The sequence below is a fragment of the Hesperophylax consimilis genome, unplaced genomic scaffold (assembly GCF_061612785.1).
Source record: "Hesperophylax consimilis isolate HC1 unplaced genomic scaffold, BYU_Hcon_1.0 scaffold_40, whole genome shotgun sequence".
Lineage (NCBI taxonomy): Eukaryota > Metazoa > Arthropoda > Insecta > Trichoptera > Limnephilidae > Hesperophylax > Hesperophylax consimilis.
The window spans coordinates 1-20375 of record NW_028301270.1 but is presented as its reverse complement, the minus strand read 5'-3'; the positions used below and the strand labels follow the sequence as shown (position 1 = coordinate 20375).

The following is a 20375-nucleotide window of genomic DNA, read 5'->3' as shown; positions in this document are numbered from 1 at the left end:
GTGAATGCAATCTGTAAGACAGATGGTAGAAATATATTACAAGTCTGTTCATCGCTACGCAAATCATCCAAATTTTATTTTTTTATTATTAAAAGCCAGTTGTTTTATAGAAATTCAAATATAACATTCAATTGCCATCAGAGAGCCGTTCAAGCAATTTTGGTTGCGTTGAACGCTGATTTCAGTTTCAGCTTTATTTGGATATGTTTGTGGTTATTAAAAAAAATTACGTATGTATTATGGTAGATTATTCTCCCTGCAAATGCTTATGAAAATACCCTGGGAGAAACAAGGATTATTATTATTCGTAAATATTGTTCACCTTTAAATGGCTCAGATTTTGGAATACACACTACGTTAAAACGTAATTATGACACGAAACGACATATTAATTTTGAATACATTGTAAAAGATGCATTTCAATTCTATTTTTATTAAATTAAAGTTTAAAAAGACTTCCTTATGTGCACGAATTTGACGTTTTGTATCAAAGAGTTTACTGAAACACAGTGCATTTCCCGTAAGCTTTTGCTGCAAATTATGGTATAATAAACATTAAACTGCACAGCCTCATAGAAACTATAAAATAAATCGAAGTGTTATGAAATAATTATTATTAACCTGCAAAAAAATGCGCATCCTACACTTCAAACATAAATATTGAGTTCAAAGAGTTCAAATGACATATGTAAACCACAGATCGATGAAAAAATAGATCGATGATCGATGAACAACCAGTGTTTTGAGAAAAATATTTAAGGCTAATCAAACTTAAAAACGTTTTCCAATAAATTGGGTCCACGTACAATGATAAAGATTTTTCATTTAATAATAAAAAATAACATAGGTAATGCTTCATTCACATTCTGATTTTTTTTTAAACGAATAATATTTTTGCGTTATAAATATTAAGTAGGTTGAAGTAACGATTTTTTTTTTTATTAAAGGTTTTTGCATTTCGCGATTAATAATAATCATTTAATTTAGGGTGGCGGTCATGAGAACCGTCGCCCCGGGAGCCATTCATACATAGCATGATCCCTTTATTTTTTTAACCAGTAGGTAACATATTTCGTTTTGCATATATTTATTTTTTTTAATTAAATTAATGATAATTCTTATAAAGCCATTTCTGCGAAAAATAAGCTCGGTGACGCTGTAATCTACCAGGAGCACAGACGTTTGGGAAAGTAATTTACTATTAAAAACGGTTTATTCAATTTTTTTTTTTTTTTTTAAATAAACTTTTTTCAGTTAAAAGTTTTTACATATAGGTACTGTCGCCCCGTAGTGAAAAAATGATCAGTATATTTCTTTCTTTAATTTTGTAGTCCCACACTCTTCGTCTCATCTACACCCAAACATCAAATGGCTTAGTACATTTACCCATTAGTTGCCTGCAACGGGCGAAAAGCTCATTTTAGGCACATACATTCAAACATACATATATTTGAATAAATTTGTGGGCACACACTCATTGGTTCATGCACATGCAAACATACATATTACATTTATAAACATTTTTATTCACACTTCGCTTCACTCTTTACGCAATATTTCACTTTCAAATAAATGGATTTAGCTTTATTAATTCAAAACATGATTTATTATGTCGGGGGAGACGGAAAAATACGCACTTTTAATTTTAATTTCGTTCATAGTCAATTACGCGATACAAAATATTTCATAGACACTGCTGCCAACCAAAAAAAATTAAGTATTGCCATATAAAATAAATAATATCATCGTGTATAATTAATCCATATTAATACGTGAGTCAATGTATTATTTATAACAAATAATCAACATATAATTAAATAAAATAACCCGAATAACAACCAAATAGAATAAAATGTGATTAAACGTAATCTGTTTATGTAGTTTAGGTGAGGTTAGCTTAGAACATGGAAAATAGGTATTTGAATCAAATCACAAACCAGTCTATACAAACCTAGCGTAGCCCACAAACTACTTGAAAACTGGGATATAACTCTAAAGGGGACGCGAGCAGGCGTTATTAAAGGGGCATTTTTTTGTTACAGAAAATATGTATTAGAATCAGTGGCGGTTTTCTCTAAAGTGCGTTTGTGCGGCGAACCCCCATTAAAAAGATGAGAAAATAAAACAAACTTGTTTTATAATAATATAAGCACATTATAGATAGCACGCTATTAAAATTTCGCCTTCAAAACCCGCGCCACCGAAAAATACGATAAATATTCCAAATTTTGTGCGAGTTGAAATCCGCGCCAAACTCTTCATACAAAAGAATTTTAGCCGGTACAGATCCCTATGACGGTGACATATACAAAATTTGGTATTTCTTTGCAAAAGTAAGACAAATTGTGTGCGCCGAACACGCGTTATGTTATCACGTGACCTCCGAACATTGACGAATGTAACCGAAGAAACCCGAGAACTTCGCGGTCGACGTTTGACCTTTAGGGAAGCAAGAGTTATTTTTTATGTTATATTATGGTATTTAACTTTGTAGTCATTTTTGTACATATTTTTGTTTTCTTGTTTCTGCATTTCTCCAACCGTTTGCTTATGGCATTTGCAAATCTACTACCTATTGAAGTAGACTTAGTAAATTTATTTCGTGCCACCTTTATTTGTTTTTTTTTTAATGTTTTAAATATCTATTATATGTATATTCTACGAAATTATTCTTCTCGAAAAAACAATAATAATTAGCAACATACATTGAGTGCTATAAAAACATTAAACAATTTAATTCCTATAAAACTTTTCTCATTATCTAATATTTGTGTCTAGTGAAGTGATTTAAAAACAATAATATGTAGGTACCCCTCCCACTAACTTTATTTAAGTTGTGTGACTGCTGCCGTATTCGACTATTTGACGAAGGACAACAGTAAGTAAATTTTAATTAGATATGTTTTTCTTCTCTTGAATTTCTGAACCCCCTGTTAAAAAGACCACGAACCGCCACTGATTAGAATTAAATCACAAACCAGTCTATACAAACCTAGCGTAGCCCACATACTATTTGAAAACTGGGATGTAACTCTTAAGGGGACGCGCACAACACACTACACTTTTTTTTTGCCAGAAAACAAAGAAGAATGGTAAAAAATTAATTTTAGATAGAGCAGAACAAAACAACTGATGACAGCCAAATGTTATTGTTGCAAAATCTACGTAGTATGTTATAATTGAAAATTTTTAATATAAAACATTACAGTTTTTTAAAAAAATAATGTTTAACTTGTGTATTTTTATGTGGTTTAAAAATATTCAATTTCTAACTTCTCGAGATTTTTTTTCGGATAAAGCATCAATAAGGTTCCGTGATTTTTTTTTTTAGATTGAACAATTCATTTTCTATTCAAATCAGTTTCGATATTTTTGCTCATTAATGCTCACCAATCATAATTTGTCATTTCACAGGCACCACATACCAGATTTCCAGGCAGGAATTGTTTGAGACGTGGAGAAGTTTACCCAAGAAAGAAAGGTTTCAGGGAATATATAATCATATTTTAAGTAAATTTGAACGTCAAAATCTCATTGCATGCAGCCAAAAAAATTTGAAAAGCCAAGTACACTTAATATCTTTGAATGTAACCAAAAAGTGGATCAGAGCTTCTCGGATTTGATAAATTTTAGAATTAGCATTAAAGATGTAGATTTGAATATAAAATTTAAAATGTTATTAACTATGGTAGATGGCAAAATTTGCAATGTAATGACTGGAAACAATTCGACTATGTCGTGTTATATTTGTGGTGCCAAACCCAGTGAAATGAATACTACGGTTATCAATAGAGTTCCACGGCAAGAATTTTATTCCTTCGGCTTATCTACATTGCATGCCTGTATAAAAACTTTTGAATGTTTTTTGCATATCGCTTATCGAATACAACTCTGGCAAGTCAGAGGGGATGCAAATAAACTAATTCATCCGCAATATCATTACCCATGACACCAACATGTCCAGGAATCCAAATCAGAGTTACAGTTTTACCAGAGCTTTGAATGGAGGCTATCATCTCTCGAATAAGGCATACAAAGTGATCATCAGGATGAAGAAGAGGACTGGATTTAAGTTTTTGGAGGGAACTGAGAGAGTCAGAGAGAACGAGGGAATGTTCAAAATTATTTTTGATTATATATTTGAGAGATTCTATTATTGCAATGCACTCGGCTGAAAATATTGAAAATTGATTTGAAATTGAATGAAATATTCTGTCATTAGAATTATTGTGGTAAACGTTAATACCTATACCACAGTTAGGAGAATCGGGAGATTTGGATCCATCAGTAAATAAAAGAGAAAAGTTGGGCCATTTAGATGAAATAATGTCATTGAAAATATTATTGACAGTTCGGGCCGGGAGATTGGAATGACTTTTAAGGATTCCGATCCCTTCTATTATTGTTGGGGATAGGGTGACGTGACTATATTTTAATTTGTATAAGGGGAAGTAGATCGTTTTGGATGATGTGAAGTTCTGAGAGAGACTTAAAATTTTTACAGATGTCAGGAAGAGGTTTAGTTGAAGCTTTGATTGTAGATGAATGGGTTGAGTCAATGAACAACGAGACGCTGGGGATAACCTGATGACATTTAGAATTTAAACATTTAAGAACAAATTTGTCAGCAAATAGTTGACGCCTTAAATAAAGAGGAGGATCAGAACATTCTACTTGAAGGGAATTGATGGGTGACGATTGCATTGCTCCAGTTATAATTCGCAAAGATTTAGATTGAATTTTGTCTAATTTATCAAGTACATTTTTTGAGGCAGTACTAAAAAGTGGGCAGGCATAATCGAGATGGCTTCGAATAAGTGCGTTGTAAAGCAACTTAATGCAAGTAGGGTGAGCTCCCCACCAAACGCCAAATAATGATCTGATGATATTTAAATTTTTTTCGCATTTAGTAACTTAATTATTAATATGGGAAGACCATTTAAATTTCCTATCAAATGTTACTCCCAAAAATTTTACTTCAGAAGCGTTGGGGATTGGAGAATTTTTAAATAAAGGGGGGGAAATTTTGTCCAAAAATTCATCTATCCATTTAGAATGAGACGCTCGAGGAGATGGTGAACTGAAGGAGGATCGAAATCTTCGGATCATAGACCAAACTTCCGAAATTGGAGTGTTCGGAGATACTGAACTGCAGAAGTTGTACCACCCAGATCTTTTTTTTGACCTCAATACCCTTTTGGCATTGGATTCAGCGTTTTTGTATGATAGTTCTCCATAGTCATATTGTAACGATAGGAAAGAGATTTAACTTTCCGAATTCTTACTACTTTGGAACATTCCTCATCCCACCAGGGAGTTGGAGGGAGTTTTTTTAAAAGAGATTTAGTTTTAGGGGGAGGATTTGATTTATTTATTGCAGTTATGAGCATTTATTTAAAGTTATTATAGTCATCTTTGACGGAAAATATATTGGTGTTGGGTAAATTTAGTAGGAACTTGTCCATATGAGAGTTAAATTCATCCCATTTGGTGTGTTTCGTTTTAATCTTTGTCGAAATATGAGACTTGTCCGATTGGAAAGAAGTTTGATAAGTAATGGTGATCGGGAAATGATCACTGGAGCAAGGGTCGGGGGACACCGCCCACGAGGAGAGAGAAGCCAGACTAGTTGAGCATATCGAGAGATCCACTGAAAAGGTTGGATTGATCTAGGAAATCCATCACACTTCGACCATCTCGGTCGGAGAAAGCAGAACCCCAGAAGGGGGAATGGGCATTAAAATCGCCTAATATAAAGAAAGGAGGGCTTAGTTGACTTACAATTTGCAACCAAATTTGTTTATTGAAGGGTTGTTGGGCTGTTGGGGGAAGATAGACTGAAATAAAGGATGTGTCCTTTATTTTAGCTGCAACCATTTGGAAGTCAGCATTGGGGGGTTTGATATTATTTATTGGGGAAAATGATATGGATTTCTTAATAAAAAGGGCAGCACCGCCGCCCGAACCTTCCGGGCGGTCGTCGCGGAGACAGGAATACCCTCCCACATTAAAGTGGGTGGATGGAGTAAACCAAGTCTCCGAGATAGCAGCCAAAGAAATAAAGTTGGAATTTAATAGGTTAAGGAGATCAGATTTGTTAGAAATAGCACTTCGGCTATTCCACTGAAGTATTTTGAAATCTTGAAGAGTCATTTTGAATAAATGAGTTTAATGTGGAAATAATAGTAGCAGCGTTGGACGGTAGATTAGTTTGAGAAGAAATAAGGTAAATTAGAAGCATAATGAGAGTTTGGATAAATGAAGAATTGTCTTGGGAGAGTTTTTCAGAAAGATTTACAGAGTTCATTGAGGACGGATTATAATTATTTGCACACCCATTTGTGGTATTTGAAAGAGGTGAACCATTGGGATTTAAAAGCAGTGAGTTGTGTTGTTGCTGATCGTATCCAGGAGCCGGTTTAGAGATAGCGTTTTTGTATGTGAATTTAGTTGAACGAGAAAAAGTTGTTGTAGAAGAGGGAAGAGGGTTGGATGAGGAGTTGCTGGATAAAGCCTCAGCAAATGATTTTTTGACAGGCGGGAATAGTTTAGAAGCCTGCAGAAAAGACAAGTTCTAAGAGGCCATATAAATTTTAATATTTTTTTGGCGAGATTGTTCTGGGCAAGAAGTGTTGATAGCTGTATGTGAGCCTGAGCAGTTAAAACATTTGGGTGAGGAGGAAGAAGGACATTGGTCAGCTGCGTGGTTTTCTCCACATTTAAAACATCTGGGTTGAGATCTGCATGCAGCTTTGGTATGACCAAAACGGCAGCAATTGAAACATTGAGTGGTGGGATAAGTATACATTTCAACTGGTAATGAGTCGAAGAATAAATCTATATGGGAGGGAAGAGATTGACCTTCAAAGGTGATAATGACAGATTGGGAGGGCTTCCAGGAAATTATACCCTCAGAGGAGTCCTTGTAATTTAGCCTCCTGGCTTTTATGGGATTGCCAATGTGTTGGGGGGTTGAAAGTGAAGACAGAATTTCTTCGATGGACAGATCAGTCGAGATACCTCTGACCAGGCCCATGCGAGTGACATTGAAAGAAGGGATATATGCCTTGAACTTTGAATTAGATGAAATGAAGATAGTTTTGATGAAACTGTTGGCAGCTGGCCCTGAGAGGAATTCGACGGAGATTCGGAAGCGACCCTCGGCTTTTACACCTCCAGGCTTGATTGAAAGGTTCTTGCTATTTGATAGGAATTTGCCAAATTCAAGAAGGTGGATGGTTTTTCCTTGCTCAGTTTTTTGGGCGTATACTATGAATGGGCCACGGGAATGAGGAGAATAAAAGTTTGTTGGAGGAAGTTGAGAAAGTGCTGGTGGGGACTGTGAAGTCGAAGGAGAGTCAAGTTTTATTGGGAAAGAAGGAGTTAATTTCCTTTTTTTGGTAGAAGTCAAAATGACAGAATCACTGTCAGAAATTTCGCCATTTTCCCCGTCTGGGGGGTCTGGAGAGGGATCTGGGGGCTTTGTAGGGGGTCCAGGAGGGAAATCTTCCTCAATTATTCACAACAGTAAACAACTACAATAATAGTATGGAAAATGACAGAAGTAAAAAAAGTTTATAAATATCTGGAAATCAGCAGCGAAAAGTGACTCCTGGAAGATCAGGAGGGAGAAGAAACCTCAAGGCACAACACACTACACTTTTTTTTTGCCAGAAAACAAAAAAGAATGGTAAAAAATTAATTTTAGATAGAGCAGAACAAAACAACTGATGACAGCCAAATTTTATTGTTGCAAAATCTACGTCGTATGTTATAATTGAAAATTTTTAATATAAAACATTACAGTTTTTTAAAAAAATAATGTTTAACTTGTGTATTTTTATGTGGTTTAAAAATATTCAATTTCTAACTTCTCGAGATTTTTTTTCGGATAAAGCATCAATAAGGTTCCGTGATTTTTTTTTTGTAGATTGAACAATTCATTTTCTATTCAAATCAGTTTCGATATTTTTGCTCATTAATGCTCACCAATCATAATTTGTCATTTCACAGGCACCACATACCAGATTTCCAGGTAGGAATTGTTCGAGACGTGGAGAAGTTTACCCAAGAAAGAAAGGTTTCAGGGAATATATGCCCTTGAGCCCTTGAGGTGTTTTTGCACAAAAACGGCGCTATAAAAGTCATCCAGGTATTATTATTTATATTTTAAGTAAATTTGAACGTCAAAATCTCAGTGCATGCAGTGAAAAAAATTTGAAAAGCCAAGTACACTTAATATCTTTGAATGTAACCAAAAAGTGGATCGCAGCTTCTCGGATTTGATAAATTTTAGAATTAACATTAAAGATATAGATTTGAATATAAAATTTAAAATGTTATTAACTATGGTAGATGGCAAAATTTGCAATGTAATGACTGGAAACAAGTCGACTATGTCGTGTTATATTTGTGGTGCCAAACCCAGTGAAATGAATACTACGGTTATCAATAGAGTTCCACGGCAAGAATTTTATTCCTTCGGCTTATCTACATTGCATGCCTGTATAAAAACTTTTGAAAAACTTTATTCCTTCGGCTTATCTACATTGCATGCCTGTATAAAAACTTTTGAATGTTTTGAGGTGTTTTTGCACAAAAACGGCGCTATAAAAGTCATCCAGGTATTATCGCTTATCGAATACAACTCTGGCAAGTCAGAGGGGATGCAAATAAACTTATTTTAAGTACTAGAAAAAAAGAATTACAGGAACGGTTTAAAAGTGAAATGGGATTAATTGTAGATAAGCCAAAACCTGGGTTTGGCAACACAAACACTGTTTTTTTCGAGAGCACGAAAAGCAGGGGGGTATAACTCCGAGAAAAAAGTGGGTCAGAAAAAAAAGACACGGTTATCTCTATGGGTGACTTGTGACGTATATTTTCCACAAACCAATACGAACTTCATGCATGTTTTTAGGCCGCTGTCATTGGCCGATTTTAGGCTAGCCAATGGGTTGGCTCCGAATGAGAATTATATTGTCTATGGTTACGCCTTTTTTATAGTTTCTATCCTAGTCGATGGTGAGTATGTGTACATTACTTTCATGAGGAATTTATTAGAAACAATTCTTTCCAATTATACATAATATATTATCATACTAAATTGTCTATCTGAATCTGTTCAAATTTCACTTCCAATCTTCCAGTATAAACATTACTTTTAATAGAATTTATTAGAAACTTATTTCCAATTATACATAATATATTATTATACTAAATTGTCTATCTGATATGTGTTCAAATTTCACTTCCAATCTTCCAGTATAAACATTACTTTCATGAGGAATTTAAGAAATTAGTAATATTTAATATATTTTAGAAACAATTATTTCCTACATAATGTAATGTGTCCATTATTGTGTGAATATAATACCTATGTAATTTAATTTAATTACAAAAATACGATTTGTTATATGTTTCCATTATTATTAGAGATAAACCTACATGTGTTTTGTATGTTATGTCATTTCCTAAATAAAAAATACATATTTATTAAAATATATGACTTCATTTATTTCTTTACTCCTTTTCCTTTTTTAACTGTGCTCATTTTAATAATTTTAACATTTTAATTTTCGTAAAACTTTCGATTTAAAACATAAAAACTTCATGGCGAAAATCGACTCCCGTGTCGCATACGAACACTAAAATATGACAGCACTGACTTCGTAATTCGGCGGTAGCGCGCCTAGGCCTGGCCTGCGATTCTGGAGTTAAACGATCAATAGTTTTCGTATGCGCCGTCTTCGAGTGAAAAACTACTAGTCGCCGCGACTAACTTTTTCGAATGTTTCAATTTTACGTATTCTTGAGCGTCGAACGGTCGAAGTTGGTAGAAGAGATGATTATATTGGCACCCCTGTAAATATTGTCTATGTTCCTGGTGTTTTTGGGATTTCTATGGTGTGACTGTCAAACAGTTATTCGTTATATGTTCGTTATTCAAAACAGAAATGGCTGCCGGACACATCACAAATTGCCAAAAGCAACTCTTAATTGAGCTTGTAAGTTCGGATAAAGATTTAGTGAGTGGGAAATTTTCACCCACTTTTACATTTGCAGAATCCCGGCGTAGATGGATAGGTATTGCCGAGCAACTAAATGCCCTGGCAGGAGCGAATAAGGATTTTAAACACTGGAGAAAGGTTTGTTTATTCATTTCCATTAATTTGTGTGTATTGTACATTTAATGTCTATTTGTTACCTTAACGCTTCGTTCAGGCGAAGCACTGCCTATGACAAATTTCTTTTCAACAAAACGAACACCATGCTCCCATCTCACATGGGTTTCACGCCAAATCAAGTCAACTCAACACCTCTTTGAAACGTCAAAGCTACGAAAAAAATAATTCTGAAATAGCCCTTAACCAATTTTTTATTTATTTTTATCACCACCTTTATTGACTTTTCTGAAGAGTTTAGTTGATTTCATTCTGAGTTGTCCGGTCACCGCTCACATGGTGTTTCATTTTAAGCCTAATGTGTATGTTAAAAATCACGATATTGAAAAGAATGATAGTGGGGCTATGTTACTTCAAAGCCGATTGTTTCGAAATTCAAGTAAAATTGTGTGATCTTGATGTTGTCCTTCTTTTTTAATAATTAAAGATCTTATAAAGTCTCTTTCCACTAATATTTTGTGTAAATAATTAATATAATTCAAAAATATTTTCAGACATGGCAAGACTTAAGGTCGAAAGCTAAAACAAAGAATGCCTCCTTGAAGCGGCATGCGGCCGGGACAGGAGGCGGACCACCAGCTCCAGCAGTCAGCCTCAATGCGACTGACGAGCTTATTTTAAACTGCATAAACCCGGTGCTCATTACGGGGCACACGGGAGTCGAACCGTCGGAGGTCAACTTCGACTTCTCATCTCTCGGAGGACCCCAGCCTGTTGCTGGCTGCAGCAGCTGGCAGTCTGTTGAGGAACCGCTGCTCTTGGAGGCCACACCTCCCCTTGTGGAACCCCCTACCCTTGAGCCTTTACCCGCACAGACTCCGAGGCGTACTGCGGCAAATCAGAGGTTCGAATATTCCCAGAGTCTATCCGCTACCCTCATCAAACAGGGGGAGAGGAATTTGCAAAATCAAAAAGAATTTTTTGATGGAGTGTTAACACTCTTAACTAAAATATTGGAAGAAATAAAGGCCAAATCTAATTCTTAACAATTAGATGTCTTATTTCTTCCAATAGTTTAACCACCAAATTTAATAGAGAATTATGAGATTCAATTGAATCTCATAATTCTCATGATTACAGCTAAAGTCCATTATTTTTTTTTTGATTGGTTAAGCAAACTTCTCCCCTGTTGCAGCCAGCAGTGGCTGGAGAGAGGAAAAGTCGAAGTTGACCTCCGACTCTTCAACTCCCTCCCATATGGTCCGCAATCAACACTGGGTTGATAAATAAAACTAAATGTGGTGTTTAACTTGTATTCAAAATATGTAACATTTTTTATAAACATCATTTTCTGTATAATATAAAAAGAATTGTTTAACATTTAAATTTTAAAAAGCTTCAGTCCACATAAAACGCTGCATTTTTATCATGGATAAATTCAATGTTTTAATTTAATTAAAACCAAAATCATAGTTCTTTGTCGGTACATTTATTCTTCTTTAGCTTATAATAGAAAATATGTTGAAATAATTACAATCGTAATTGAACAACTGAAACTGTAATGTTTTCTGCGTTATATGATAAAAATTGTGATACCATTTAGTAGCATTTTCGTTTTATCATGGATAAATATAATGTTTTTCTTTAAAATTAACCAAATATATCTAGTATACAAAATCAATATCAGCGTCATCAATGAGAGTTTTATTTTTATCTTGGATAAATATGTTTTACTTTTTTTCATTTTTTATTTAATTAAAACCAAAATCATAGTTGTTTATCTGTACATTTATTCTTCTTTAGCTTATAATAGAAAATATGTTGAAATTATTATAGTTGTAATTGAACAACTGAAACTGTAATGTTTTCTGCTTTATATGTTAAAAATTGTGATAACATTTTCGTTTTATCGTGGATAAATATAATGTTTTTTCTTTAAAATTAACCAAAGGTATCTAGTAGACAAAATCAATATAAGCGCAAAGAATGAGAGTTTTAGTTTTATCATGTATAATATAATATATTACTAATTAACACCAGTATATCGGACGTGCAGAGCCAAAGTCATTATGAGATAACAAGATCTCAAGTTTTTACGATGTCCTTAATATTTTTGATAAAACCATTTAGATATCTGCGTCAAAATAAATATGATACTATAATATTATTCCACATCCTTAATGTGCGACTGCTATAGTTAATATTAATGGATTTTCGGCGCCACCATACATTTAAAAACTAATGTTTTTGTTTTGTTCAACACAGTGAAGAGATAAGGGTGATCGCTAATTACTCTCATTGAACATGTGTGAAATTTAATGTATAATTTTGTCCAATAAATAGAGAAGTAACTGGTACAAACAGTCACTTCTCATCCGAGAGTTCTCGGGAAAGTAATACTTGTTTAATTTAATGTTTTCCTACTGCCCCTGCAAAAACTCTCAGATCAAGGTGTCAATGTGTGCCGGTGCCCTATTGAATTTGCAGTATTTGTGCGGGCTTCACTAACTTGGTCCCGTACAAATTGGTCCTTCGTGCCGGTTCTACGCATTACGCCTTTAATCGTGCTTCAGTAAAGATGCCTTCGCTTCGCAGTGGCCATAAAATCTCTACTTCATCCGGGGCGTCGCGATCAGCAACCAGCGTTCCCGCAGACCGAGACAAACGTATGTCTCGCCGAGCCCCGGACCCTACTTCCAACTCTCCGACTGATGTTCCCATTAGCCAAGATGCACCCCAGCAAGCTGATCAAGCTATGCTTGCCTCGGACTCCATTGAACAATCAACCACAGCTTGGGGTCCCATCCTGACCCACAGTTCCCCGGCCCCCCAGGAGTCCGACGGAGAGGATGATGACCAACGGTCAGAGTCAACTGAGGATGCAATACAAATGTTGCGCCGTGAGTTGCGCACTCGAGAGAAGCAGCACGTTAAGCACACCGCCAACCTACTTGCAGCCCTGGCAGCAGCAACAAAGACATCCGCCGCACTGCAAGCAGGCCACCAACCTGCCGATTCCAGGTTCACAACTACCCAAGCCCCCGTGGCGCCTGGAGCCTGGCCCGCCTCGAATGCCGGCTACGCTATCACAGCACCCGGGCAAGCCTCGAATGCATGCCCGGTGCAAACAGCGCCTGGAGCGTGGCCCGCCTCGAATGCCGACTACGCTATCACAGCACCCGGGCAAGCCTCGAATGCATGCCCGGTGCAAACAGCGCCTGGAACGTGGCCCGCCTCGAATGCCGGCTACGCTATCACAGCACCCGGGCAAGCCTCGAATGCATGCCCGGTGCAAACAGCGCCTGGAGCGTGGCCCGCCTCGAATGCCGGCTACGCTATCACAGCACCCGGGCAAGCCTCGAATGCATGCCCGGTGCAAACAGCGCCTGGAGCGTGGCCCGCCTCGAATGCCGGCTACGCTATCACAGCACCCGGGCAAGCCTCGAATGCATGCCCGGTGCAAACAGCGCCTGGAGCGTGGCCCGCCTCGAATGCCGGCTACGCTATCACAGCACCCGGGCAAGCCTCGAATGCATGCCCGGTGCAAACAGCGCCTGAAGCGTGGCCCGCCTCGAATGCCGGCTACGCTATCACAGCACCCGGGCAAGCCTCGAATGCATGCCCGGTGCAAACAGCGCCTGGAGTGTGGCCCGCCTCGAAAGCCGGTTACACTATCACAGCACCCGGGAAAGCCTTGAATGCATGCCCGGTGCGTACACTGCCGGGAACACGGCCCGCCTCAAATGCTGGCCACGCTATCATAAAACCCGGACCCGCCTCAAATGCACGCTCAGTGCATATACTGTCGGAAACTACGGGACACACGGCACCCGTGGCAAGCATTCCCATAGCCGATTATACTCTACCACAGTACCCCGAGCGACAGCCCCAAGCAGCAGTACCTGGAGAAGTGGAATTTACGCATAACAGATCGCAGCAATTCCCTACGAGTCAGGATTTTTCACCACTGTTTCCGCCACTGCCTACGGCCGATGAGACAGCACAGCACACTCACGAGTGGGTGCAAAAAGGCGCTGATCAGCTGTCCCAGATCACCTCAGCAATAGCAGAGGGTTTTCGCACGTCCCGTGCCCAAGAAAGCCCTCGCACGATAGAGGACGATACACGGATGGCCGCCTTAATCGCAAGGCAGACCACGGCCAAGGATCTTCCCCTCTTCCTGGGTGACCCGCTCGAGTGGCCCACATGGAAAGCCCAGTACACCCAATCCACAACCACTTGCAGAATGACTTCATCTGAAAACCTCATCCGGCTGCAGCGTTCACTAAAAGGGAAGGCTCGGGATGCAGTCGGCCCTCTCCTCATGGATCCCGCTCAAGTTCCAGAGATCCTCTCTGTCCTCGAGCAGCGATACGGTGGCGCCAGCGCAATAGCCACGCTGATGTTGGAAAAGGTGAAAAAGCTGCCGTATCTCACAATAGACGCAACCCTCGAGGACCTGGCAGACTTCTCCGGAACCGTCCAGAACTTGGTGACATCACTTAGGATCCTTAGGACTGACGGATACCTGACCAACCCCACCCTACTGAATGACATCACAACAAAGATGCCGATTACGCTACGGATGACCTGGCTGTATGAGACACGTGGTCTTACGAGTCTAGCTACAATAACTCAGCTGGCAGCATTTCTGAAAAGTATGGCTAACGCTATACCCAACAGCGGGATGATCGACCCAGTGCGACCTCGACCGCGACGGACCGAGCAGGTGCATGTAGTAAACGGTGAAGAAGTTAAACCAGACTCTAGACCCGCTGAATTTGTTACATCGCGAAAGAGGAGTGAGCCTCGCGAAAATAAAATGAACAATACGCGTAAACGCAAACTGTCTAGTGAAAGTTGCGGCCAGTGCGGTGGCAACCACAAAACTCGCGAGTGCACCGAGTTCGCGGAGAAAAGTCTCGCCCTCCGGTGGACAATGGTGCGACAGAAGAACCTGTGTCGTAAGTGTCTGGATCGACACCACTCGCGGGACTGTAAAACCAAGGCATGGTGCGGCATAGGAGGGTGCAGATCACCACATCACCGTTTGCTTCATGACCCACAGTTCGTACCGGAAGGTGCTGTCGGTGAGGTTAACTTGTGACGCCAGACGACGGACCGGAGCGTGCTGTTAAAAATTGTGCAGGTTATGTTGGGCGTCCCCCAAGGAAGCAAAGTTTTGGTGTTCGCGCTCCTCGACGAAGGCTCAACTGTGACACTTGTCGACGCTGACATCGCGACACGGATCGGGGTGAGCGGCCCAGTCCGCAGCATACGGATCCATGGCGCCAAAGGGATGTGCACCTCTGACACACTCTCCCGCCGAGTGAAGCTGACCATAAGAGGATGTGATAGCAGTGACACCTACTACATCATCGCCAACACGATCTCCGACCTCAACCTGCCAGAACAACAGGCCCAGGGAAACCTTGTCACCCCAAAACTTTTGATAGGGCAAGACAATGCTCATCTGATCGTTTCACGGGAAGTGCGCGAAGACCATGACACTACGCGAATAGTGTCACGAACCGCACTGGGGTGGATCGCCCATGGGGGTGTCGGGACTGGCAGTGACAATAAATCCACGACGCTGGCACTACAAATTGAATCAGCCGCAGATATCCGCCTAAGAGAATTGGTAAAATGCAACTTTGCCGTCGACTCTCTTGGCGTAACTGCCGCGGTGAGAACCCAGGCAAGCGAACAAAGGGCCATCGCACTAATGAACACGACTACCCGGCCTCTTCGCACTGGGAGGTGGGAAACTGGCCTCCTGTGGCGTAATCCGGAAGCCACATTGCCTGACAACCGGCAGTGCGCGCTGAAACGACTTCATTCCCTTGAGAAGAAGCTGGCAGCAGATCAGAATCTGGCAGCAGCCTACAGCGACAAGATGAGCCAGCTGGTCAACAAAGGCTACGCCAGGAAGCTGTCTAAACTGGAAGCGTCAACAACCGCACCCAGAAAATGGTACCTGCCGCACTTTGCGGTGACAAACCCCAATAAGCCAGGGAAGATCAGGATAGTGTTTGACGCCGCCAGTCGATGCCGAGGGACCTCCCTTAATGACCAGCTGCTTACCGGCCCTGACCTGCTGTCTTCCCTCTTAGGGAATATTCTGCGCTTTCGAGAGGGAAACATCGCCATTGCCGCAGATATCAAGGAAATGTTTCTGCAGATCAAGATAAGGCGGGAAGATCAGCTGTCCCAACTCTACCTCTGGAGATTACCGAACCAACACGAACCTGATACTTACCAGATGTCATCTATGATGTTCGGAGCCACTTGTTCACCGAGCAGCGCCCAGTTCGTCCGGAACAAGGTAGCCGGGGAATACGAACATGAGAACCCGACTGCCGCAGCAGCCATTCGTTCTAAATTCTACATGGATGACTACCTAGATGCGGTAGACAGTTGTCAGGAAGCTGCCTCACTCGTCCACGGTGTGAGCACCCTCCTCGCAAAAGGAGGATTCCACCTAACTAGCTGGGCATCTAACAGTCCAGCTGCCATAGCCGGTGTTCCCACAGAAGACCGGGCCAGTTCCACAGTGCGGATCAGCGGTGGAGGTACGGAGACGGAACGAGTGCTCGGACTAGTTTGGGACCCATCCACTGATAACTTCCTGTACTCATTCCAAGAGGCGATCACCCCAGAAGTGGCCACGCGACCCACGAAAAGGCAGCTGCTCTCAATAGTAATGAAAATCTTCGACCCAGTAGGCTTCATTTCCTGCCTTACAATCCGGTCGAAGATACTGCTGCAGGCCGTGTGGCGCTCGAGTATAGGCTGGGACAACCCCATTACCCCTGAACATACACAGAGGTGGACCGAATGGCTGAGCCTGTTGAATACACACAGTATTTCAGTTCCGAGACGCTGCCTCCATCTCAAGCAGAACAGCGTGACCCTACATCTCTTCTGCGATGCGTCAGAACAAGCCTGCTGCGCTGTCGCCTATTACACCGAAGAAGTAAATGGATCCCTACAGGCGACATTTCTGGCCAGTAAATGCAAAGTGGCGCCACTGAAGCCCCTCTCCATTCCCCGCCTTGAGTTACAAGCCGGACTCATCGCGGCAAGACTAGCCCAGACCATCCACAAGGAAAGCCAGGCCCGTATATCCCAAACGTACTTCTGGACAGACTCTGCAACCGTATTGTGCTGGTTACGAACTGACCCACGTACGTACTCTGCCTTCGTGGCAAACAGACTGGGCGAAATAGATGAGTTAACCAACATACTCGACTGGAGATGGGTGCCAACCAAGCTCAATCCCGCTGACATCGGTACAAGGGACTCAGATGTGCCCGACCTATCACCCAAAGGAAGGTGGTTTACCGGCCCGGCCTTTATCATTTTACCTGAGAGTGCGTGGCCAAAAGAGCGTGCACCTGTCAAAAGGCCCGACGACCAGACACTAGAGGTTAAGCCTCACTACGTCGGCCTTCTATCAACTGCAAGGGAAGCCTTACCATCCATCGAGAGATTCTCCTCATGGCAACGGCTGATTCGTGCAACAGCATGGGTTCTCCGCTTTGTGAAACGATGTCGGATGAAAATTAACAAATCTGTAGGGGGCCCACTGCGAGCGGAGGAGATCAAGGAGGCGGAAGACAGATGGATAAAAAGGTCTCAGGAGGACGCCTTCAATACTGACATGACCACCCTCAAGCAAGGCCAAATGCTGCCGACTGGTAGTCGTCTGAACCCATTAAACCCCTTCTTCGGACAAGACGGCGCCCTGCGGATGGGTACCCGGCTGCGAGCTCTAGCGAAAACGAAGTGTGTAGCACGGACTCCCGTCATCCTGGATGGAGACCACCCGTACACTCAGCTCCTGATTCGCCACTACCACCAGAAGGCGGACCATCCCAGCACGGAGAAGACGGTCGCAGAGGTGCGGGGCGATTTCTTTGTACTGCGTCTGCGCACTACAAGCAGGAAGATAGCACACGCCTGCCCCACCTGCCACATAAGGAGAAGCAAACCCTCTCCACCACTAATGGGGGCGCTACCACCACCTCGACTGATGCATCACATCCGCCCATTTACACATTGCGGGCTCGACTACTTCGGGCCTATGGAGATCACGGTTGGCAGACATCGGGAAAAACGATATGGAGCCATCTTCACTTGTCTCTCGACCCGCGCCATTCACATAGAACTGGCCGCCTCACTGACCGCAGACTCAGCCATCATGGCCATACAGCGGATGACTGCGCGAAGGGGACAACCCGCAGCCATGTACTCCGACAACGGAACAAATTTTCATGGAGCCGATGCAGAGATGAGAGACGCTCTGGTATCATTGAGCCACGATGCCAGAATGCTTGATGCCATAGCCACCCAGGGCATTGAGTGGCATTTCATACCTCCAATGACGCCCCACATGGGGGGAGCTTGGGAGAGGCTTGTACGGTCAGTAAAAAGAGCCCTGAGCACCACACTTAAGGAACGGGCACCTAGAGAAGAAACCTTACTCACGGCCCTGGCAGAGGCTGAATTCACAGTGAACAACAGACCACTCACTCACATATCAGTTGACCCACGCGACGAAGAGCCTTTGACCCCCAACCACTTTCTTCTAGGGTCGGCTGGAAAGCGTCCCCTCTTGTCCATGTTTGGCAAAAAGGAAGAGGAAATATGCCTTCGCCGCCAGTGGCGTATCGGCCAGCAACTTGCAGACATATTCTGGAGGCGGTGGCTTCTAGAATACCTTCCCACCATGGCGGCTCGGCAAAAATGGCACAACCCGGTCACACCCATTAAGAAGGATGACCTGGTGGTCATTATGGACTCCACGCTGCCACGGAACAGCTGGCCGCGTGGCCGCGTCCTTGAGGCCGTGCCCGCCGCTGACGGACAAGTCAGGACAGCCCGTATCCAGACAAGTTCCGGAATATATGTTAGACCGGCCATTAAAATCGCCGTCATACTACCTGCTTCAACAACACCAGCCGATCCAATCACCAGCACGACAACACCTGCCTAGCCGAAACCCCTTGCAATGACATCAACTGCAAACACGAGACGCTGGGATGAAACAGAACACGCCCGACGGAGTAGCTGGGCGCAGCAGAGACTGCACCGTGGGGAGTATATCGGACGTGCAGAGCCAAAGTCATTATGAGATAACAAGATCTCAAGTTTTTACGATGTCCTTAATATTTTTGATAAAACCATTTAGATATCTGCGTCAAAATAAATATGATACTATAATATTATTCCACATCCTTAATGTGCGACTGCTATAGTTAATATTAATGGATTTTCGGCGCCACCATACATTTAAAAACTAATGTTTTTGTTTTGTTCAACACAGTGAAGAGATAAGGGTGATCGCTAATTACTCTCATTGAACATGTGTGAAATTTAATGTATAATTTTGTCCAATAAATAGAGAAGTAACTGGTACAAACAGTCACTTCTCATCCGAGAGTTCTCGGGAAAGTAATACTTGTTTAATTTAATGTTTTCCTACTGCCCCTGCAAAAACTCTCAGATCAAGGTGTCAATGTGTGCCGGTGCCCTATTGAATTTGCAGTATTTGTGCGGGCTTCACTAACTTGGTCCCGTACAACCAGAGTTGTAATTTTAATACAAATCATGAGACTTGTTTAGTTCACCAGTGAACTAATTCTTTAATTTTAATAGAAAATATGTTGAAATAATTACTATTGTAATTGAACAACTGAAACTGTAATGTTTTCTGCTTTATATGTTAAAAATTGTGATAACATTTTCGTTTTATCGTGGATAAATATAATGTTTTTTCTTTAAAATTAACCAAAGGTATCTAGTAGACAAAATCAATATAAGCGCAAAGAATGAGAGTTTTAGTTTTATCATGTATAATATAATATATTACTAATTAACACCAGAGTTGTAATTTTAATACAAATCATGAGACTTGTTTAGTTCACCAGTGAACTAATTCTTTAATTTTAATAGAAAATATGTTGAAATAATTACTATTGTAATTGAACAACTGAAACTGTAATGTTTTCTGCTTTATATGTTAAAAATTGTGATAACATTTTCGTTTTATCGTGGATAAATATAATGTTTTTTCTTTAAAATTAACCAAAGGTATCTAGTAGACAAAATCAATATAAGCGCAAAGAATGAGAGTTTTAGTTTTATCATGTATAATATAATATATTACTAATTAACACCAGAGTTGTAATTTTAATACAAATCATGAGACTTGTTTAGTTCACCAGTGAACTAATTCTTTAATTTTAA

At 40.8% G+C, this 20375-nt stretch overlaps 1 protein-coding gene across 1 annotated transcript; it reads left to right on the top strand.

The window, feature by feature from the left end:
* The first annotated feature begins 12702 nt into the window (after positions 1-12702).
* Positions 12703-19122, top strand: LOC149408940 (uncharacterized). The gene is made up of 3 exons (XM_089650280.1): positions 12703-13201; positions 13760-15088; positions 15296-19122. The coding sequence occupies exons 1-3, from the start codon at positions 12703-12705 to the stop codon at positions 19120-19122; spliced, it is 5655 nt and encodes a 1884-aa protein (XP_089506406.1).
* The last annotated feature ends 1253 nt before the right edge of the window (positions 19123-20375 follow it).